The sequence below is a fragment of the Indicator indicator genome, chromosome Z, assembly GCF_027791375.1.
Source record: "Indicator indicator isolate 239-I01 chromosome Z, UM_Iind_1.1, whole genome shotgun sequence".
NCBI classification, from domain to species: domain Eukaryota; kingdom Metazoa; phylum Chordata; class Aves; order Piciformes; family Indicatoridae; genus Indicator; species Indicator indicator.
In genome coordinates, this window is record NC_072053.1 from 28,722,842 (window position 1) to 28,747,470 (window position 24,629).

Below are 24,629 nucleotides of genomic sequence, written 5' to 3' on the forward strand. Positions count from 1 at the left end.
GTGCATGGGTATGTTTATAATTACTTGTGTTTAGCTATTTAATTGTTTTAACTCTTGTTTCTGAGATGCGTGCATTTTGCTGCTTGAGTCAAGAGCAAAGGGAATGGTAGCTCAGGACTACCCTTGTGCCTTACCTGTCTACCCCTTTGCACCAGAGCTGGAGGAATGAGTCCAGCCCCTATGAAGAGAGACTGAGATGCCTGAGGCTGTTTAGTCTTGAGAAGAGAAGACTGAGAGGGGATCTGATCAATGACTATAAATATCTGAGGAGTGGCTCTCAAGTGGAGGGGTCGAGGCTCTTTTCAGTGGTTCACAGTGATAAAACAAGGAGCAATGGGATCAAACTTGAACATAGAAGATTTCACCTCAACATGAGGAGAAACTTTTTTACAGTGAGCGTGACGGAGTACTGGAACAGGCTGCCCAGAGGGGATGTGGAGTCTCCTTCTCTGGAGACTTTCAAAACCCTCCTGGATGCGTTCCTGTGTGGACTACCCTAAGTGATCCTACTCTGGCAGGGGGGTTGGACCTGATGATCTCTTGAGGTCCCTTCCAACCTCTGATACACTGTGATACTGTGAACAGTGCCTAGTCCCCCACTGTAGCTCGCACAGCTGGCAGAGGTGAGTTTAGTGAAAGCCTGTGGTCTTGCATCGAAGCTGTCAGCAAACATTCATATGTTCACTCTTGCTGACACTTTTGCAAGGAAGGTCCTCTCTTATCAGACAACCTGACTGGATAGTCAGTCCTGGTAACTGTTTGAGTTGCTCCAGGTAGATTTGCCAGCCTGGGAACTAATCAGATATGTGGAGCAGCTGCATAGTGCAACTATTCTGTAAGAGTAACACGTTCACCCACGCAGAGCTTCCCCCTCTCAACAAGTTAAAAAAGGGATGTGTATAGCACATTTATATGCTTTTTCACTAAGCATAGATTAGATTATTTCATGGCTTTCACTAATAGAAACATAATTAGCTTCTCTAAGGTACTAGTTTCAAAAACTCACCAAGCAATAGTGATTTCTGTGCTGTACAACCTTTATGGAAACCCTTAAGTCACAGACATGTACAACTAACTCCAATGCTGAACTAAATAAAGCTTGTTAGCTGGTGTCAAACACCAACCCACCATTGTGACGTGAACAGCTGCTCAAAGTAAGCAGACATTAACTTCTGTCTGTATTGGAGGAAGTTGTGGCTTTATTCTTGATGAGAAGTGTTGATTAAATGAGTTGCAGAGGGACTGAAATAGGATCCCACTCTGCCATTCCCACAGATAAGCTGTTCACCACTGCCGTTTGTCAGAGCCTGCTGACTCTACACAAGCTGTGCTGTAGATGTTCCTCCAAGGACTTTTCTCCCCTCCATTTTCTGGGACTATGACAGCAGGAGGTCTCCCACCTTGCCTTGTGAGCAACATGTGGCCCCTTTGCCTCAACACTTGCTGGACATGGAGCTTTACCCCTTCCTTAAGGGTGCCGCCAGCATTCCAGAACTCACCATCATCCTCTGTGCTCTAATTCCTCAGACAGGATTATGTTCCCTTGCATTGCTCTGCCCCATCCATCAGCGCTCCCTGAGAGATTCCCAGGCAGGAGGTCAAACAGTGGAGCCAGGCATCTTTGCAAAGACATGTGGGAGTTCACAGGACACCAGGGCTTGGGCAGTCTATCTTGCTGCAACCTGCCTTATGAACAAACTCAGGCTTTTTTAGCTTTTAATTCAGGGATCCTCAGAGGCCCTGTTCTTCATTCTCCCCTAACAATCATGGTTATGTTGCTGTATGAGCCTTGCTTCAGATGTCATGGTTGTATTTTCTGTTAAGCACTTGTTTCTTTCTCCTGGGGAACCTTCATTTCACCTTGGATAGCATGTTCACCTTTTCTCACCTACCACTGTGAGCTGCAGCAGCAGACAGATTTTGTCTGCTTCTCTTAAACACTCAGGTGTCCTAGAACTTTGGTGCAAGAGCAGCTGTGTGGATCTGCAGACTTACTGTCCCCTTTGGCTGTGACAGAAGACAATGCTGTTAAGCCCCTCTTCCCTGTTGTATTAATTATTAATGAAGCTGACACTGGAGCACTTCAGCTGAAGCAGGAGAAAGGAGTGATTCATGCTTGTTCTTGCTAATGCTTACAGTGTAATTATCTGGACTTCCAGTGAACCACAGTTAAATCTCCCTTCCCTCCCTTTTTTAAAATCAGGAACAAAACTGTTCCTTGTCAGAAGAAATTTCAGTTTATCAGAGGCAGTGTGGTCAGTATATGGTTCCATCAGGCCATGTACAAACCAGTCCCACAGGGATACCTAAAATGCAACACAGCAGTTTGGATATGAAGCCTGTTTCAGAACGTGTGTGTCGGGGGGTTAGCTATCTATCTGTTTTTCACAACAGCATGCTGGTCTATACTGAAATGTGGAGACTAGCAGGGGCCCAAGCAGAATTCCTACCTGCCATGAACATGCAAAATATCACAGTGGTAGTTGGTGACCAGCCTAGCAGCATGTTCAATAGCATGGTAGCAGGTTGTGCGGGTTGTGGTGCAGCTGGCAGCACCCCTGCAGCAAGGTTCCCTGCAGCTGCATGAGCTCATGTCCCCAGAAAACAGTGGGAGCCCACTGCCTGCTACTGGGAGGTGGAATGGGAGGCACTGGCATTTCATCTCCATTCTCTCTGAATCCAGTATGGCAGAGGAAAGCTTGGGTACCACTATAAGGGTACCTTTACCTATGTTAACAGATATTAGCCAAACCCTAACATCTCCTCCCCAAGAGTTTAAAAAAAAAAAAAAAAAGCATTAATGATTCTGGGGAGGGCTATGACTACAAGGAGAGATTCAGGACAGAAAATTGCCCAAACATATCTAAAAATAAGGCTCCAGGTTTTTAAGGTTGGCTGGAGGCAAGCAAGAATACAGCCCAAAACCTCACCTTGCTCACCATGCCATCCTCCCACTTGTCGCTATAAAATATCAGTTGTGATTTTCACTGCTCACGAAGCATGAAGCCCTGAGGATCTTGCCAGCCCATCAACCTGCCAGAGAAACATCTTGCATCACCACCCACACTTCCTCCCACCTGGCAGCTTGTGCAAACAACCCATCTGGAGCAGATGAACTCCAGCACTGCTGTCGCGGCCATCCCATGGGAGAACAGTACTGAGGCCTCAGCACCATCACCAACTGGTTGGGTGCTGGAACAGGCAAACTCAGCAAAGCAGAATGCTTGAAGCCACCCAAGTCAGACACAAGGACTGAACCAATCTCAAACAACGTGTTTTAAAAGGGCATCCCTCGTAGTTTGTGTGGGCAGCCGACAGTTGTGGGCCAGCAAGAAGCACTGGCAGGTATGAATATTTATAAAGGTGGGGCCTGCAGGGAATTTTGATAGGAAAAGTATTTTATTCAAATACTTGAATAAAGCGTGAGTTTGAGAGCTGCTTTGCCTGCCGGTAGGGATAGAACACACAAACTATGATGAGTTCTGTTATAAGCCATGCTGCTAAAGGATTTATCAATTTGGACAGGCTAACAGATAAATTGTTTGAATATGATTAGTGTTCATTAATACTAATTACTGACTGTCAAGAAGGATGGGAGAGCACCAGGGCCTTATGGCTCCCATGGGATGGCTTCTGTGGCCCTGCTGGGGCCACTGCCTGGCACCATCTGCCCCGGTCTTGCAGTGCTGCTGTCACAGATCAGAGGCTGCAGTTTACTGTACAAAGCATAGCATCCCAATCCCATTTTGGGAAGCAGCATTTTAAAGGATTTAAATTTATAGCCCCCTCCATCTGATGCTAGCCAGGACAGTGGCCAGCAAATACAAATTTTTTGTATTTGGTTAGAAACTATTTTCAGTTAAGAACCAATCAACCTCCAAAACAAAACCCTCACTAGGATGAAGGAGAGGTGCACGAAAATGACTTCAAGAGCTGGAACTGCTTTAGGAGTGCATTTCTTCTTCAAGGCAACAGCTGTCATTAAATTTATTGGGGAAAAAAAAAAAAAAGACAACCAACAATTTCTTTTGATCACTCATTTATCGACATAATTTTCTGCTGAATACTTAACTACGGTATTATTTTTCCTTTTTTCTCCTTTGTGTATCCCAGTATATTGATCCTCCATGCAATCTGTAATTTTTTCAGTTTCTTTAAAGCTGCAGTTTTATTTTCTCAGATAGGCTGGTTTTGCCACTGAAACCAGTGGTAAAATTTCCTGAAGACTGAGACTGGGCACCTTTCCATATAATAGTATAGCACCTTTGTGGATTAGACTTCTTTATGAAATACCACATTTGACTTTTCTGATGTGCCCCCACATTTATTTTGCATTATCTATGCAAAACAGTATGACAAAAATACAGTAATCAAATTATTTTGGAAATATGCTTTAAGATGTCACAACCATGGGATGTATGTAAAAAAAAAATTAACTTGCAAAAGAAAATCAAATGCAGTAACTAGGCAGAATCAACCCATGCTTTTATTTCCATTGCATATAAAATTTCATATGAAGGTATTGATGTACAGTACTATCCCATAGGCTGTAAGAGAGGCTAAGAAACCAGTGAAAGAATAGTCATGTGCAATGTTCACACAAGTTGCCACTCTCAAGACATACCCAAAGGAAAAATCAAATTAAAACAGTAACAGAAAATTGCTCAGGATTTCTGTTGTTAGAGCGTCCCTTTTATACCATTTAAAATAAAGCAATCCACTTCCTTTGGGCCAGGGCTGCTAAAATCTACAGTTTGTGTCAAAAAGGAGGCTCTGTTTTTCCTTGAAAAAGAATCTCTCCTTTCACAAAGAAGTTGCATGCTACAAGGGCTGGGCATCACTGGAATGGAGGAGAGGTATTTAGTTACCTCCCTCTGGCGAATTCATTGATATCCCCTCTAAGTAGTCTGGAGCACCGTGACAAGTTAAACAGCAAAAAAGAGATGCTCAGTCCAACCTGCAAAACTAATACTAGTGTTAGTAAAAGACCTAAAAGTTTACTGATTTACTGTAGACATAATGCATTACGCTATACACATCTGTACAAAGCCTCAGATACAGCTACATAAAACAAAACTTTGGCTGCTTATAACACTAATATTGATGTTGGAAAGCATTTCGAAGGTTAAAGTTGCCTTTTGTTCTACTTTATGGATTCCACTTACATAGTGATAATTTGTGCTACTAATTAAAGCATTTTATAGACAACAGTGAAAGTTAGCTATACCTTTCAAATTCTGATTATTCCATTTCCCAATATGCATTAAAATCAAATGCTTATTAGAGATGCTTTCCAAAGCTGTTTCATTCAGTGCAACTCAGTGCTGAAATACAGCATCAATTTTAATATTCTTTTTTTCAGAAGAAAAATAGAAAAAGAAAAAGAAAAAAGAAAAAAAAAGAAAATGTCTGCAATAATCCCTGATGATAGCATGTAAAGAGATAATCAGAGAGGCAATACAATTATATTGCCAGAAGTTTAAAAAACCTTGAACTTCCAGTAGTATCATGAATGAAAGCTCATTGTAGTATCATGCATATTAGCTCATATGAGTTAGCAACTAAAAATATGGTAGAAATACCCAGCCCTAGCTGTACAGCTACCTTACTTTCAAATGCAGCAAAACAGAAGAAAATATTGTTTAAAGTTAAGGCACAGCCCTGGGACCAAATACCTGCAGCTTTTTAAATTGATGTATCTTTACGTGTTTTATACTTCTCTTGACTCTTCCATAGACAAGCTCTAAGGTGACATAGAATATATTACAGGAGAAAAAAATGTACAAGGAATAATCATTCTCTCACCAAGAGTTTCCAAATATAGCAACACCACCCTGACAAGGATGATGTTATAATAAGAACTGATAATTTACAATTAACATTACAGTATGTACATTACAATAAATACATGGTTGTAAACAGAGACAAACAAGACTGTATTACAGGTAAGGTCATTTGGTGAGAAAAATGCATGGCACAAATAATATAAATAATGCATTTGAAAAGAACTGTCAAAGCTTTCTGTAAATCCATTTCATTCAAGTTTTTTTTTTTTAACTTCTGAATGCCATTTGTTCTATCTATATTCTTTCATTTTCATTTTTCAGTGACACAAAACAATTTCAGAATTCAAATACAGCATTACTGAACACAGTAACTTGCAAGATAAAAGTGTACTGTTATGAGCAATGTGAATTTTCTGTTCCACTCCCACTCAATACCCACTCACTGGATTTTCTTATGGCAAAAATAGTCAGAACACATAAAGCCACTTGTACATTGTTTTAAAGCAGTGTGGAATGCTGAAACACACTTTGGCAAAAGAGGAAAAAAGATTGTACAGTGCATTATATCCCCGGCTCTAAGAAATTGTATAATTTTCTATGATTTGATTGTCCATATGTATGGACAGGTATCTCACAATATGGTGGTTTGTTTGTTTGTTGGGTTTTGGTTGTGTTTTTGTGGTGGGTTTTTTTTTTTGGTTGTTGTTGTTTTGTTGTGTTTTTTTTTTTTTCCATTTATTTTCAATTAGTGCAGGTACAAAACCTTTTCAGGTCCCTATTGGTTAGTTTGGAATTTCTATTGCTTTTCCATTATTAAGGTTCCAGGCACTCTTAGGGATTCAAAGGATTTCTAGATGGATCAGGTTCAGGAAAAAAATATGAAGAACAAAAAAGACAGTCAAAAACTGAAAAATCCCCATGAGTTATCTTCATTCTCTTTCCTCCATCAGCATCCTCTGTGCTAAGGCCCTGTGAGGGCTAAAGGTAGTGAAAAATATGACCTGGATGTAGAAGAATGCAAAATGCATTTACAAGCTGAATTATTAGCCAATCATCTTTAAAGAAGCTTTTATTCTAGATCTTAGATGCTTAAAGAATCCCCTGTACTCACATCTACAAATGTACTGCAAAATGAATCCAAAAGAAAAAATAACAGCTGTTGTGATCTTTTGTTAGGATATCATCTTGATATTGTCATTTTACCAGAATTTTATGGAGTGGGAGTCTGCTAGCTTCCCTTAGGCTAGTTGCAAGATGATTTCCCATCTTCAACACTCAAAACTACAATTTTACCAAAGAGTAAAGTGAAAGAAATAGAATTCCTTCTTCTTTCACATGACCAAACCACAGGACTGGAAAAGGACAAATATGAACTCCTGCTTCTCTTTAGCTTTCCAAGTCACAGAAGCTTTCAGTACCAATCAAACTGAAAGGCAGAATTGCCTCAACACAATGGATTAAAAGGTCTGATTGAAATAATATGGAGTAAACTACAAATGCTTATGATGCATTGCTCATTTACTTTAAAAGACTGGCTTGGCTCTTCTTGCAACAAAGACATGAAGCAAACGATGCTAATTATTATTTATGCTGTACACACCTCAGAGAAGCAAATGGTTTAATTAGATAGTTGACACAGAATAAAGAGTTAACAGAGTCAAAACTGGAAACATTACACTAATGCTTTCCTTGCCAGAACAAATATTCCATATACGCTATTAGACTGTTCTGATTTAGCAGTATATAGCTCCCAAAAAATAATATTATTTAAACCATGTTTCAGAGCAATGAATTTTAGTAGTGTAAGATAAGAGCTGCTTTTATACTAAGACAACAATTCATTGCTTTTCTTACGGGCTCCAGTCCTGCAAATCCTATTACTTGTGGTCCTAGTTGGTTTCACTAGTGCCACTTTCTATATGAAGAGAGAATTGGCAGGATTAGGCCAGCATGAGGGTAAAAGCACAATGTAAGTTCCCCCAATACATTTGGGGAAAATTGTAATAAAAACAAACAAAAAAGGTATCATACTGACAGGGTTTTATATAACATGAAGAATATTAATGGAATTCACTATTATATAAAATAGACTTTTACAGCTCAGTATTACCATGAGAATCTAAGGTGCACAAAAAACCCCCAAACCAAACCAACCAACCAACCAAGAAAGCAAACAAAACATAAAACGCCCACCCCATCCAAAAACAAAACAAAACAACCAACCACACCCCCCTCCAACATCCCCCCCCCCCAAACAAACAAAACCCCCAAAACCCCTAAACAAACAAAACAAAACCGAAAAAATCAACCAAACTAAAAACCAACCAAACAAACCAACCAGAAGGAAATGCAAAAAAACACACCATACTACCAACCGGCCTAGAAATATTATCCAGTGTAGCACAGATTTGTACTGAAAACTTGCAAGTTACTCTTTGGAAAAAAAAAAAAACAGTGGCAGATGAAGTCTGACAGTATTTTTCTTTAAATATAATACCTCAATACATTTAATAATAAAAGTAAGCACTACAAAAGATCTCTCTTGTACATTCTATACAAAACGCAGAGGTTAGCGCAACCCACTAGGTCACACTTTTTTCAGTCATGTATCAGGAAGACTTGAAATTAGAAAACTATGCAATTTCCACAGCTCATCTTCCTATTAGTAACAGAGTCATGTTGCGTCCCCATCATTTATGTGCATTTGTTTTTCAGTAGGAACTTCAGTTTATTTTCTGAATCCTCTCATGATGAACATTATCCAATGCTTTGCTTGTGAAATAAAATGAATTCAAAAACTATCAACGCATACCAGCATTTAGTTGGCAAGTAGTATTCCTCTGAAAACATTTGCTTTAGGCAATCAAATGTGTCAAATGGAGAGCTTATTAAAATGTAGTTTATGGATGTTATCCCCCTTGCTTTCTGATGTCATGAAGGTGAAAATTCTGGTTACAATATTCCTGAGTACCAAACTGAGTCATCAAGGTCAGTTTTGAGCAATAAACGTCCTGGCAGATGGCAGCGGCTTGTGACCATGGTTGTAGCATGTGACATACACTATGCAAACCGTTACCTAATTTAAAAACCAAACCAAACCAACAAACAAAAACACAACAGCAAAAATAAAGAAACGAACAACAATTAGAAAAACCCACACCACCAAACAAAACCAACAACAACAAAACAAACACAAAGAGGAAAATAAAGGGAGAGGGCAAGACAGAGACTGCATCTTCATTGTTATGTTTCAGGAGAATGGTCTTCTACCACACAAGGTTCTGTCTGATTCTCCACCTCTTCTGCTTCTTCTCCTACTTGCTCATCAAGAGGAATTTCAGTGGATTCTGAATCCTGGGTGCAAAGAGTCTTGGAATCACTGCAGCTGGTATCTTCTTCTACTTGACTTCCGCTGTCCTTTTCGGTGTCTGACTCACCATCTTCCTCCAGTGTTAGTTCAAACTGGAATTTTTCAGTTTGTCCCTGCCTACTCTCTTCCTGGCCATCAGGAGCAGGAGAGGGACTTTGAGGGATTGTGCTCTGGTACCATTCTCGATTGTCCTCCAGTGTATCTAAGATATCCTGGGCATCAGGGTGAACAAGATCTGCCCATGTCTCCCACAGAGGATGAACAATGTAGTCTATAAAACCCACCTGTTTCAAATAATACAAAATCAGGATGAGCTTTTATTCATGTTACCTATAAGTAACATGAAGTGTGACAAATGCAATGGTAGTAGAAAATACTAGATGAATTATTCTTAAAGGTGGCTAAACAAGAAACCATGCTGGTTTATGCAGTAAATAGGGCCTTTTACATTTTAAAAGTCTTGATGTAGGACACTGGATAAGGACTTGGAAAGGATTTGTTTTCAAATGAACTGTTGATTCCAAACAACTCCACTACATCTAGTGAGCCAAACAGCTGCTTTATATTTAATTCTGCTTTTGAAGGAAAGCCTAATTAGCAGCTGTTCAGTATTCTTTTGATGTGTATGTTATATTGCAGTTCATGACAGTGATGGAATCCCTTCAGCAAGTACATTGTCATGCACCAAGTTTTCACAGTAGAAATATCAGCTGCCCTCACTTACTGCTCGGGAGCTGAGTTAACCAGGAGGGGAAAAAAAAAGGAAACAGCGTATTCAAAAAGTAATCAAAACATGGCTATGGGCCATCATTTTCTATTAAAATGTCATACTGTGTTATTTAACTGACTACTCAAATTAATTACCTGTGATTTTTCTACAGATGCATTGTGCTTATCACACATGGGACTTATCTCCATTCCCCTCTCTCTTTCCCGATCTCCCTGATGAAAAAATTCCTCCATTATTCTGTCTGTCCATTGGCGGTAGAGATGGAGTGGCTTGGTTGGGTTGCTTAGATCTGCACAGTGCACCATATTCTGAAGAACCTAAAATAAATTAAACACCTGCAGCATTATTACACTGGAGGGAAACGTGTCCTTTTCCACTTACACTTGGTGGCTGCAAAACAAAATCTAGAAAATACGTGAAATTGAAGATTTATTCTAAACAGTAAACAGGTGCTTGGTTGTTTTTCACATTTGCAGTAATATCCATAAACCACCCATGTTTCTGCTGCTTCTGCCTGTAAAAGGGACAGAAAAGCATCTTTGAAAGAAAGACCACTTAGATTCTTTGAAGGGAGGAGGTCCAGAAGTACTCTAGCATGACTCAGTACCTAACAGAATATGTCATAAATAGGAAAATGAGGAGGGGTGTAGAGGGAAAGCAGTGAGACATGGTGTGACAATGGATAACTTATCTAGCCCACACTTGAGAACAGGCAGGCCAAAGTTATTAGAATGCAATTTTGCAGATGAATTGTCTTACCTGAATCCTGTCTGAATAGTTATCAAGAAGTAGGACACCAGAACTGGTCACTTTTTTTGTTTCAACCATAGTTTTTAAATCAGCCAATAGATTCATATGCTTAGACATGTCTGTTGCAAGTACCTTGAAAGAAACAAACAAGTAAGTGAGTATTAGATACCTTTTTTTTACAGATTAGGAAAAAAAAGGGGATAGGGGCAAAAATCTTCGAAAAACTAAATAAATAGTTCAGAGGGAGAACTCTGAACTTCTGTTTCTCAATAGACTACAAAAAGTTGAGCCTTGTATGTCATTGGTGTCCAGAATAGTAAGTTTTCATTTCAGCCCAAATTTACATCATCAATTCAGCAGCAAATTTCTAACTGTGATAGTGAAATGGCATACATGTCAGTATAAAACCAGACTGAAGCAGGAATGTATACCTTCTAAAAAGGCAGAGATGATTATTGAAACTGAAAAGAACCCACTATTCATGTTTGGGCAAGACATGATAAATCCCCAAACCTTTACATCATTGATTATGGGTCTAATGACATGTCATTTATTATAAAATCCTTCTGTGCTTTGTCATTGAATTTACTAGCACTGTGGAAGAGGGACTCTGAAACAGAACTCACAATGTCAATGACCATTTTCCTTAATGATTGCCTTTGTTTTTTCGTCAAATTCTGGAAAATATCACAATTTTCTTCCTGCAGCAGCTTGAAGCCCACAGCTAAGTGATGATTCTCCAGTACCGATGAGTCATTGTACATCAAGGCGAGTTCAGAATCTGCAGTAACAATTGCAGGGCAGAACGTTAAAGCCTGTGCTTCTACCAAATCCCTTAAGGCTTTTTAAAATTCATTACATTCGTAACACAATTCACAGATGAACTTTTAGAAACAGTGTTCCTGTAGTTCACACGGTATTCAGAATTAATGACTGAATATCTTAAATCAAGGCAAAGTATGTTGAGGAATATACACTTTGCAGTGAAGCATGTGCATGTGCCTGCAGTGGCAAGTTAGGAAAAAACACAAGGAAATTCTTTTTCAGAATACATTTTCATCGCTGCACAACGTAACATGGAAAATATCACATGCATAAACACATCTAAACTAAAGCACAATAATGTCTCTTTTTTTCATGCCTCCCTACATTGCAACTACTAAAATTCCATTGTTTAAGTCTAGTTGCAGCTATCCAGCACTCAAACCTGGGAATACACAACTGGGGCTTTGCTGCAGGCCAGGCAGGGAGCACACATCTCGGTTTTCCAAATCATTTCCTGCTGCAGTTCGCTATGGCACTCATATGCCTAGCCAACTAGGCCTACAGGACATTGACCCATGAAAACTGGGTATTTTGAAAGGAGGCTGGTAGGATGGACAGGCTGGTAAGATGGCAATCATTATCCTTCTAGACTTTTCCTTGAAGAGTTATGTGGCTTGAAAATGCAAGCAGAGGCCTTTTCCACTGCCTTGTACTTGTGTGGTCAATGCCTGATGGCATAATCTTGTCTTCTCCAGTGGAAGTAATTTGGTCACTCCATATGGCTTTGAGAATAATGTTCACCTTCCTAGTACTGCCCATGCTAAGGTACACACTGAAGTCTGCTTAGACCTGCTGTGACAAATAAAAGCAATTATGACAATTTTCTTCATAGCTTTAGCTTCTACTCAGGGATATCCCACAGTCATCTTGCATGTTTTAAGGCACAGTTGGCAAATGAATGTCGTAAAACACAAATTCTTTTAATGCAATCACATTTGTCCTGTGTGATACTGATTTCTATTTACTACAGATCTTAAATCTAACTATACGTCAGACTGTTACACTCTGTCCTCTTCTTTTAGAAGCAGCTTTGTTTTATAATCCCTCTGGCTCAATAGGGTGCCTACTAAAGCTCTGCTCTTCAGATTTCATTAGTCTCATTATCCATTCTCCTGCTGTCTTCCTCTCCTGTCTTGCAATACATCAGTCTTTTCAATCAGGAAACGCTTCCAATAGCTTTCCTTATCCTGACAGCAGCAAAATTGCAAATAGCAGAAGGAAAAAAAATGCAAGTTTATTAAATGATCTTTCTTTAATCTTTCAGAGAACATTTACAAAATTTCCCTAGTGGTACCCAAAATTTCATACAAAAAAGGCAAGTGCTAGTTCATGTTTTGTTGTTAGTTTTTGTGGCTTTTTGTTTGTTTGCTTTGTGGGGGGTTTTTTGTGTTTTGTTTTTTTTTTTAAAGCCTTCTGATGAGCTCCAGCTTGACACTGCCAAAATACTTTGGAAGGCTTGGAGCTACAGAGAGGTAAAATGTGCTCAACTTTGCAATGGGAAAAGAAGAAGTCCTCCCTTGGTAATCTTTGAAATCCATTACAAGCTTCCAGAGTATTTGTGTGGAAGGACAGAGTTACAGTGACCAAATAATCAACTTCTCTGATGGGGCAGGAATTGGCAGGGCTCGTTGATAGGGCTTTAAACAGATTTGAAGGGGGAAGGGGTTAATAGTCTCCTGCTGGCCAGTGACAAACAGAGGGCAGCTCACCAGAGGCAGAGGGATGCAGAACTAGTAAGGGCTCTCAACTTGCTGCCCTGAGGCAAGCCATGAATGATGCACCAGGACACTCTGTGGAAATCAAGGGGAATTGGCACAAGAGGAGGACAAGGCCAGCCCAGCTGAAGTGCCTCTACACAAACACATGCAGCTTGGGCAACAAACAGGACAAGTTAAGGGCCACTGTGCTGCTGGGATGCCATGACATGGTGGCTATTACTGAAACTTGGTGGGATGATTCCCATGATTGGAATGTAGGGATAGATGGGTACAAGCTCTTTAGGAAGGATAGGCAGGGAAGGAGAGGAGGAGGTGTTGCTCTCTCTATCAGTGACCAGCTGGAATCAGTGGAGCTCCACCTGGGGAAGGATGAAGAGCTGGTTGAGAGTGTATGGGTTAAAATTAAAGGCAAGACAGGGGAAGGAGATGTTACTGTAGGGGTCTGCTACAGGCCACCTGACCAGCAGAGCCAAGCAGATGAGGCCCTCCACAGGCAAATAGAAGTGGCTTCCAGGTCACAAGCCCTGGTCCTCAGGGGTGATTTCAACCACCCTGACATCTGCTGGAAGGACAACACAGCAAGGCACCAGCAATCCAGGATGTTCCTGGAATGCATAGATGACAACTTCCTCCTCCAAATGGAGAGGAACCAACAAGAAAAGGTGCTATGCTGGACCTTGTTCTCACCAACAGGGAAGGGCTGGTAACCAATGTGAGGCTCAGAGACAGCCTTGGCTGCAGTGACCATGAAGCAGTTGAATTTAAGATCCTCAGGGCAGCCAGGAGGACATATTCTAAGCTTACAACCCTAGACTTTAGGCATGCAGACTTTGATCACTTCAGGGATCTGCTGGCTAAAGTGTCATGGGACAAAGCCCTAGAGGGAAGAGGGGCCCAGGACAGCTGGTCAGTATTCAAGGATCACCTCCTCTGTGCCCAGGAGCAATGTATACCATCAAAGAGAAAAGCAGGGAAGAATGCTTGGAGGCCTGCCTGGATGAGCAAGGAGCTGCTGGACACACTATCACTTAAAAGGAAGCTCTACAAGGAGTGGAGGAAAGGACAGCTGGAATGGGGGTATATAAGGAAGCTGCCTGAGCAGCAAGAGATCTGGTTAGGAAAGCCAAAGCACAGTTTGAATTGAATCTAGCCAGGGAGGTTAAAGGGAACACTAAGAATTTCTACAGGTATATTATTGGTAAAAAGAAGCCTAGGGAAGGTGTGGGCCCCCTCAGAAAGGAAACAGGTGAAATGGTCACAAGTGACCTGGAAAAGGCTGAGGTTCTCAGTGACTTCTTTACCTCAGTCTTCACTGCAAGGGCCTCCAGCCACACTCCTGGAATAGTCATGGAAGATAATGTCAGGGACCAGAAGGAAGAACTGCCCATCATAAGTGAAGATCAGGTTTGTGATCACCTGAAGAACCTGAAAGTGTTCAAGTCCATGGGACCCGAAGGGATACACCCACAGGTACTGAGAGAACTGGCAGATGAGAACTGGAAGTTGCTAAACCCCTCTCTATTATATTCCAAAAGTCCTGGCAGTCTGGGGAAGTCCTCACTGACTGGAAAAGGGGAAACATTACTCCCATTTTCAAAAAGGAAAAGAAGGGAACTACAGGCCAGTCAGTCTCACCTCTGTGCCTGGTAAGATCATGGAGCAGATCCTCCTGGAGGGACTACTGAGACAGAAGAATAGTGAAGAGGTGATTGGGTACAGTCAGCATGGGTTTACCAAGGGCAAATCCTGCCTGACAAACCTGGTGGCCTTCTATGAACAGGTGACATTAATAGATGAGGGGCAAGCAACTGAAGTCATTTACCTGTACCTGAGCAAAGCCTTCAACACTGTCCCACACCACATCCTGCTCTCCAAACTGGTGACACATGGGTTTGGTGGGTGGACCACCAGATGGATAAAGAACTGGCTTGATGGCTGCATCCAAAGAGTGGCTGTCAATGGCTCCATGTCCCAGTGGAGGCCAGTGACAAGCGGAGTCCCTCAGGGATCAGTGCTGGGATCAGTCTTGTTCAACATCTTTGTTGGTGACATGGACAGTGGCATTGAGTGCACCCTCAGCAAGTTTGCTGATGACACCAAGCTGTGTGGTGCAGCAGACAGGCTGGAGGGAAGGGATGGCATCCAGAGGGACCTTGACAGGCTGGAGAGGTGGGCACAAGCCAACTTCATGAGGTTCAACAAGACCAAGTGCAGGGTCCTGCATCTGGGTCGAGGCAATCCCAAGCACAAATCCAGGCTGGGCAGTGAGTGGCTGGAAAGCAGCCCTGAGGAGAGGGACTTGGGGGTGCTGGTGGATGAGAAGCTCAACATGAGCTGTGAATGTGCACTTGCAGCCCAGAAAGCCAACCAGATCCTGGGCTGCATCAGGAGAAGTGTGGCCAGCAGGTGGAGGGAGGTGATTCTCCCCCTCTACTCAGCTCTGCTGAGACTCCACCTGGAGTACTGTGTCCAGTTCTGGAGCCTCTATTACAAGAGGGATATGGACATGCTGGAATATGTCCAGAGAAGGGCCACCAGGATGATCAGAGGGCTGGAGCACCTCTCCTATGAGGAGAGACTGAAAGAGTTGGGGCTGTTCAGTCTGGAGAAGAGAAGGCTCTGAGGTGACCTTACTGTGGCCTTCCAGTATCTGAAGGGGGCCTACAAGAAAGCTGGGGAGGAACTTTTTAGGATATCAGGTAGTGACAGGACTAGGGGGAATGGAATAAAGCTGGAAGTGGGGAGATTCAGGCTGGATGTGAGGAAGAAGTTCTTCCCCATGAGAGTGGTGAGAGCCTGGAATGGGTTGTCCAGGGAGGTGGTTGAGGCCCCATCCCTGAAGGTGTTTAAGGCCAGGCTGGATGAGGCTCTGGCCAGCCTGATCTAGTGTGAGGTGTCCCTGGCCATGGCAGGGGGGTTGGAACTAGATGATCCTTGTGGTCCCTTCCAACCCTGACTGATTCTATGATTCTAATACAATACATATGTTTTGTTCTTTAACAGTATTCAAGAAGGATCACATTTTTAGGCACCTGAGTAATAAACTTTAAATCCTTAAATAGAGAAATAATATAAAAAATATCACATGTGAGTACAAACGAATAAGCTGAAGTATTGGAAAATATGTATATCCTTTAGGTAACTAAGTCTGTAACGCTTTTTTAAAATGCATTCTTCTTGAAATGTTAATACAATGTAATTTCACTGGAAAACAAAACTAGGTGGTAGTAAATGATCTTCTAGAGGTTAGGAACACATTTACAGTTTGAGGGAAAAAATTAGATGGTCTTGATCTCTGTCCCTACAGTTTCTTCCTTGTACACAGTACAACTCAAAAGGGATAGAAATCTTTGTTTCTTTCAGTTTAGTGACAGCAGTTCCAGGTAATGATGTTACTTCATTGACACAGAAGCCTTCTCTTTCAAAAGCTGAACTGAGAAAAACAAGACATTTCCTCTAATCAGCTAAATAAGCAGCATCAGAATCATTCCTAACTTAGTTGAGTTTTAACTGCCTGCCTAAAAGTGAAAACTTCATGTATCATTATTTGTCCGTTCAAGTAGCCAGTAATTTCAATTTGCTAGTTTCACTGTAGCACCTCAGAACCACCAATACATTTCTGATTAAACAAACAAATTAAAACTTTACTTACATATGCCCACTTTTAAGAATTTAGGTATTGCACTGTTTTGTGCACAAAACCTGATTCACTCTCTTGCTGTACCATGCTGCTGTACTGTACTGTTTACCAATAAAGCACCAGAAGTGCTAAGAGCACTAGTCATTCTCAGACTTCCTCCATGCATATGAGTCACCAAATTGAATTTTACTATAGGGTGGCCCTCAGGCTACTAAGACAAATAAAATTAGATACAGGCTAAACAGGATTGGATATCTTATTTGAACACATAGCAGCAATGAGTCAGAAGAGGAGCTCCCTTCTTCAAACTATACCACTTGTTTGAGGTCATGCTATTTTAGCACTAGTGTGATAGATTCTTTCAAGTACAGGGATGACAGTATCTATAAATATGAGCCCAATGGGTCAAACACACAACACTAGGTATGTTTCCATTTTGTGGCTTTTCCCTTTTATATGCTTGGATTATTAGTATTAATTCAACTTTAGTTCTTCTGGGTCAGTTACCGTGAAAGAGGTTGCCAGATGGCAAAATAAATAACATTATATGATGGAACTTGCACTGACCTACAGTGTGCTACCTAATTCAACACACACCACTGAAATCAAAGCAGCTTTGAAGCAATAAGCTATTCCATAAATTTGTCATGATCAGGTTCAACGAAGTTAAATGTTTTTTTCTTCTAGTAGAAGATTAAAGAGCAGGGAGAGGTTCGTGCAGCGCTGCAGAGAACAGCCTTGAGGAACACAGAACAAGTACACTGTCTTTCAAATCATTATGGTCTCATTTCAGTAGGGCTTTTTTCCTCCATCAAGAGACTTAAAAAATAAACTGAAAAAAAATTGCCATACCCCGAAGGGACAGGCTGAGAAAATTCAGTCCATGAGGGATGAGTATGCAGAGACCAGAAACCAAGTACAGCGGCCAGGGAGAGGCACAGATGGGCCTGTCAGTCTGTTTGCTAAAAAGAAATTTATTTTCTGAATGTCTTTAAAATGTAAGGCTATACTCGGTCATATCATATTCTTCCTATATAAAGATATAAACACAAACTGTTGTCTTCCTTTTTTTTTTTATTTTTACTTAATCTTCCTTTATTATTCTCCTACAAATTCAATGTACACCAACTAATTTCCAGGAGAGACCATATCCAATAGTCATGGTGCCAGGTTTACAGTTCATGTTTTAGTACCATCTATCAAGAACTGTTATGTAAATTCTTTCTAAAGTTGCAACAAATTCAAAATATCATCCAGTTTAAAATACAAACACCTGTCTATTTACTGAGAAAAGTTACCAGCAGAAACAAACAAGGAATGAGCTGTGTATTTTTCAGGTACTATGTGCAGATCTTGCAGCAAATTTCTGAGAAATCCACTGAACATCAAACTTACTTGTGTTGATAAGAAACTGGTTTGAGACTCCAGGATGATCTACATCGTGTATTGCACTGGCAAAAATTGCTGCAAGAATCTCCAAATCAGTGAACACTGCCTACAAAATAATGAAACATAAATGACAATGGTCAACCAGTAAAAATTGCTCTCAATAAAAAACATTCCACTTTGAATCCAGGTCTGAAAAGAGGAAAACACATCCGAAATGCATTACGGATCTCAAGAGATTTTACACATAGGCTAACACAACCTTTCAATAAATCATCAGTTATATAGAATTTCATAAACACTTCAAGGTTGGCCCAAGTAAAACGATCCCTTCTTCACACAGACAGCATTGCTAAATTCTGTAACAAGTAAAGTTTTTCAGCTTCGGTCTGTAGATAAATCCACTTCTATAATTATGTACAAATTAGATCACTAAGTACAGGTTTCTAACCTACAGCACAAACTGAAGTTAAACATTTCAGCACAACTCCTACATATTGTCCTGTACTTGAAAGATGCACATCTTGTACATGATGCTAAACGGTGACGGTCTACAAGTCCCATTACTTAAGATCTACTGATTTTTTCATCTGCAAGAGATTATAAGGAAGATAGAAGGAGAAGACTGGAATGCACCTGGGATGTCACTGGCACCCACATTATATAATTGTTTTTGTAACTGATCAAGAACAGCTCAGAAGTGTGATGATCAGCAGTGGCACTGGGCAGACATTGCTATTTTACTGGCTAAAGCTCTGCTGAGAACAAGGCCATCAAAAACAGTCAATCTGGTGAAAAAGCAAAACAAAACACAAAACAAAAACACAACCAAAAATGGTATTGATGACCAGTTCAGCTGTTTGGTGAAGCCAGTGCTGATTTAAGACCATAATATGATCTTTCTTCTTGACATAGAGAAGATTTTCTTAAGAAAATTTCCAAGTCTTGGCTGAGACCTGTCAACAGTCTTGAGATGCACTTATAACTCTGTTTTTAAGAATTAGGTAAAGCAGAAGCATTCAGTAACATGAAAGATTGGTCACTATGAAAAAGTCCAAATGCAGACCTCCTTGAAAGTGAGGGCAAATCCTTTTGAACTACTAAAATTTCAACTGCTTGCTTTATCTGTCTTTTCCCAACATTTACTAGGATATATCAATCTTTGCTATACCAAGACCTGAATAGTGCTTTAAAAGGAAAGTAATTTCCATTTTTCTTGCATGTACCTCTGCTCACATTCAACATGCGAACATATGAGATTCTTTTTCCAAACAATTTTGAAATATTTACAAAAATAACGAGATAGTCAAGTCAAACTTTAGTGCATGTTCCATTCTACACATGAAACAAGCAAAAGGAGCCTTTCAGGATCAGAACAAACATGGACAAGGGAAAAACCAAACCAACCAACCAAAAAAACCAACAAAAAACCCCCAAACCAAAACAACCAACACACAACACCCTCCCCCAAACAACAAAATAAACCAAACCACCAAAACCAACTACACAAACAAAACCACCACCACCCAAAAAACCCCCAACAAAACCAACCCCAAAACCAACCCCAAAACCAACCAAACAAAAAAACCTGAACAAACAAAAGACTGTATTGAGGAATCCCATTTTGTCATTATGTTTCCTAAGCAATACCACTAACTGTGTTTACTGAGAATCCCTGTGTTTACTGGGAAATAATGACAGAACAGGATGTAGTATTAATGAGATGGTGGAAAACAAATTTTGCATTGTATTACAACGAAAATGTTAAGACAGCACAAATCTGCAAAAGAAAAACTAAAAAGTGCCATTTAGGCACAATATTTAGAAGTAAAAAAGCTTTGATCCTCATAAATAATGCAGAGCTAATGAAAGAAACATTAAAATTTCTTTTGAAATATATTGCATAAACTAAGCTCTTTGATATTTAGTTTAGCAGAGTCTTAGTATGTCCCCTTCCCTCATTCCTGTGTCTTCCACTTCAGCATAGCTTACCTCTAATGCTGGGGTTGATAGTAGCACGTGGGTTGACTGAACAACATCCGCAGCATGTATGTTATTGTGATACGCCACATCTGCATGGTAATGGTCTTCCAGGGTCATCAAGTAAGTTATTAAAGTGTCTACTGGAATCTTAAATGTTTTTAACAAGTCCCGTTCCTAGAAAAGGAAAGAAAGAAACAATTATAAGGATAAAAAGCATAGAAAAATCACAAAGATAAACAAAAAGTAGCATGGCTGCTGCTACTTGCCTGAAAAATGGTGTACATAATGACTGTCAAAGGTCTGTTTCCAGATAACTCTGCTACTTTGAAAACCTGAAGGCCCCATTTGTTCACGTCTTCTAGTTCCTAAAGCAGAATCAAGCAACAAGCACATTGAAACCTAACGTACAACTTCCAGTGATTTTTTCCATTAAAACAGCAAAAAACATCAGACTCATGAAAATTCAAATGTTTCCACCATGAAAGACATTTGGTAAATTCTGGAAGGGGCAGCAGGGGGTGGGGAGGGGAAGCTGCTGTTGCAATATTTGAATTTGCAGCTAACAACTTTTCAGATTTTAATTCAGTAAGAAGGAAACAGTGCTTCTTTAAGTGGATTGCTCCAGTGGGAAAAATGCTGCAGTATCTTGAAAGAATCGGACTGATGCACCTTGCTATCTAAACACCTAGTGACAGCAAGCAGGAAACCTTCAGCGATGCTGTGGTTCTGCTGCTGTCTGCCTAGTCCTCAGAAATACTCCTCAAATAAAAACGGAGATTCCCAAAGACATAAGGATAGCCACATTTCAAAATGCAAAACTCTAAAATGAATAATCACTTTATGCCAGTTTTAGATTACTCTGAAATAGTTAGCTGTCACTTAAAACCATAAATGATGTACAGAAAACGATACAGCTACAGACAGGATGTGGGAGGATAGCTTTAATGGTATGTGAATTTTCAAAAACATAGGGCTGCTATGTATTTTCATTCCTGTGACAGTACATACGTTTACTCTTTATTCTTCAGATATTATTTATGAATACGTAGCTTTATGAATGCATACTCAAATCCTAATTTACATTCCATCTCCAGGTGAGATCCTGTTCACATGGAAATTAACCCTTTTGGCCTGATTCTGATTTTACTTGTTATTCTTCCACTTCTCCAGATTTATTTCTGCTTCAAGTAACAACGGTCTTTGGTGGTACAGCTTGAAATCAATGGTTACAAGTGGAGGATGTCATAATACCGACAAGTCCACCCTCAATTCAATGGTTTACATTCAAGGATTTATCCATTCTCTACCTTGGCAAGAATATCTTCTTGGTCTGTTTTAACTCCAAATCTGGGAATACTGGAATTAGTTAGGCTGGAGCTGTGCATCAGTTTTTTGACTCCACTGATCTGGGACATTGGCCTCTTCTTTTTCTCTTTCTCTTTCTGTGTTGGAGAAGGGATTTCAACTTCATGCTGCTTGTCTTCAAAAGAATAGAGAAAAAGCATATTTAGAAAAGAACTATAAATATTACAAAAATCACTGGAAAGTTGCATTTTTGGATATTGTGATTCTTAACAAAATTTTAAAATTATTTTTATGTTCAGCGATTTTGCAATACATGTTTAATATCAAGGGCAGTAAAAACAATAAATGATCAACAGACCTATACTTCAGTATAAGCAGTTCTCTATTTCACAAACTGCCTCATTCTGAACTGGCTTTAAATGTGGCTTGTGACTGTCTGATTACCACTTCTCCTGCACCCATAGTGCTGTAGAGTGGGTCAATCCTTTTGTTATAAAAACAAGGATACAACTGAACAGAAATCTGAAATTCTGGATTTTAAGAAAATTTAGAATTCCTCTTTTCTAGGAAAAACACTTTGAAATTCTATTTCAAAACCAATCTACAGTGTCTCACCTAAATCTTTACAAAACATTTTCAGAACCTGAAGGAGCCAATACTTCAGGACCGGTCCTGTTTGTTTTAAGACAACTCAGGAAGCCTTTTGCCAGCCATATTTACAAGAACTTTGCATGCACAAGTAGATCATGTCAGCAATGCAGTGCTCTTCTGCAAGTCCCAACCAGAGTAAGTAATATCAACAGAGGAACTGTTTTGCTAAACTCAGCATTTTGCTGCAGGATTTTGCCTCAAAAGCAGTGACATCCATTCATATCCCTCATCAATGTAGGTACCAGCAAAACATTAGATAAGGATTAAACTGAGTAATGTATATTTAGGCAATTGCCTGCTGACTGCTACAGAAACATTACAGGGGTGTGGAGCATTGCAGACATTAGTGGTCCTCAAAGTAACCCAAGTTGGTGCAGCAGAAGTCTCTCCTGCCAACACTGCTAGGAATTTGCATTAAGTTTTGTTCTTTTTATTCACAGTATATTTTCGACGTAGAGTTTTAAGGACTCCATCTAATCATCTCTTCTTTGCTGAAATGTAATTGCATCTTTTCTCATCCTCAAGGAATACTCGAGAAAAGCCAGGAAAATCCAGAAGAGCAGTTTCTAACATGACACTAGCAAAACTTTAAAAATTAAAAAAAAAAAAAGAAGAAGAAAAGACATTTTGGGCTCTTTAAAACATATGTCTATTTTTTCCTCCCTGCAATACTAATTTTCAATAAAGACTTTTAAAACAGATGAGGCTAGTAAGTCCATAAGTCCATTTTTCATTATCAGATGGCTATTGTGTTTGTTTCTTCACTTCCTTTTTTTTTTTCCCATTATTTTTATTTTAATTACCCTTTAGCTGCTGAATTTACTGGAGATCTTAAATTCCAAAGAAATCACAGCTAAGAAATGTCACGAAGCTTTGGCCTGTGGCACCATGGTCCCCCTGACTGCCCCTGCCATATTTCACCACTCTCCTCATACAGAAGACCAAGAAAAGAGGGAGGCGGAGTGCTGCAGCTCTTGACTAGTGCAAACTGACAACAGATGAGGAGCAGTGGTTTGTGTTTATGGTCTGATGTTTATGGTTTTGGTCATATGCACGAGGTTTAGACCTATCAAAGGGAAGTTCATAAGCTGATCCATCAGACTAACTGAAGTGAAAGAAAATGTCTGAATGACTCTAGATCTTCAGAGGAATTCCATGGGACTGCCTCTGCTTTTGTAACTGAGAGCCCAAAGGGCAAAGGATCCTGAGCCCATCTGAATATCCAGAAAACAGAGTTTGTCATTTTGACCCTGGTTGTGCTGTGCTTATTAGTAGGTTCTCTTACATTTTTCCCTTCAGAGAAAAACAGGTCAATGACACTGAAAAATAAAAATCTTGCGTATTATAATATCTGTAGGAGCCTTAATTTTTACATAAGGCATATATTTGCTGTCATTATGTATACTTCACAAGATGTCATATATTCCTACTTGGGAAAATAGTCTTTTGTTTCTTTTAGGAACAACGGAAAAACCTGTTTAATCTTGACGCATTCATAACTTTCAAAAATGAAAGTCCGTACATGTCCAGGAGACAGATTATATATTTTAAAACAAATTAACTAACTAGACTCATTAACATTTTCTATGGAGAGAATGTTTTCTCCCTTCACGTTTTCATTCAGAAGCCACATATTCAGACTGCGTATTTTTAAAATAATGTATTTAAGCAATAATTCTGTAGATGAGGCGTTCTCCTCATTGTATTCCTCTTGTACCTAAAATTTTAACTATCATAGTTTTTCAAGCAGCCACAACACAGTACTCATGGCTCAGTAACTTAGAAATTATTGCCCTTCCAGGCCTCTTTCTGCTCAAAACTGAGGTCTTACATGAAAGGCTGGCAAATGCATTTCCTTATCCAGTCAAAATGAGCCTTAAGTTTTCAAGTAAATGGTGTATCAGTATTTTCTCCCTAGCTGGGTCATCTTGTCAGGGAACTATACACTGACTTTCTGGGCTCCTGAAGCTGTACAATACTGCTTCTCCATAACACAGGCTCACCTCTTTCTCACTGCCTGAAACTGTGCTGTGCCGCAGTGCTGAGGCACGATACTGCAACAATGGGTAAACTAAGGAGACACATTCAGTGACCCATTTAGGACATGGTGAAAAGCAAGATAGAACGTTATTAAAACCCACTTCTTTCAAAAAATACAAGAAACCACCAACTATGGTACCTCACACGAACAAAACAAGAGATATCTTAACACATATGACCAACACTTTTAAAAACACCTTTCATTCTAATTTAGATGTATTCAACTGTACCTCCCCTTATATGCACAGTCTTTATGAATGAATGTTGTTTTGCTTGAAATGTTTGAGAGCAGTGTTTTATATTTATCTTCATGTTCAAAATCAATCATGTGGAACCAGGTTTTATTAATTTTCACCAGTTTTAGCAAAACAAAACAAAACAAACAAAAAAAAAACCCCAACCCAACCCAAAAACACAACAAAACTCCCACACAACTCTCTCTGTG

At 39.9% G+C, this 24,629-nt stretch overlaps 1 protein-coding gene across 5 annotated transcripts in view; it reads right to left on the reverse strand.

Annotated features, from left to right (window-relative positions):
- Window positions 1-9,029: 9,029 nt before the first annotated feature.
- Window positions 9,030-24,629, reverse strand: part of PDE4D (phosphodiesterase 4D) — a 423,549-nt gene continuing 407,949 nt past the window's right edge. For all 5 annotated transcript variants that reach the window (XM_054397841.1, XM_054397842.1, XM_054397843.1 and 2 more), the window contains 8 exons: window positions 21,496-21,668; window positions 20,455-20,553; window positions 20,198-20,362; window positions 18,215-18,314; window positions 11,263-11,417; window positions 10,646-10,768; window positions 10,021-10,203; window positions 9,030-9,440 (listed from right to left, as the gene is read on the reverse strand). In XM_054397841.1, the coding sequence (XP_054253816.1) occupies window positions 9,030-9,440; window positions 10,021-10,203; window positions 10,646-10,768; window positions 11,263-11,417; window positions 18,215-18,314; window positions 20,198-20,362; window positions 20,455-20,553; window positions 21,496-21,668 (1,409 nt within the window). The remainder of the gene's footprint in view (window positions 9,441-10,020; window positions 10,204-10,645; window positions 10,769-11,262; window positions 11,418-18,214; window positions 18,315-20,197; window positions 20,363-20,454; window positions 20,554-21,495; window positions 21,669-24,629) is intronic.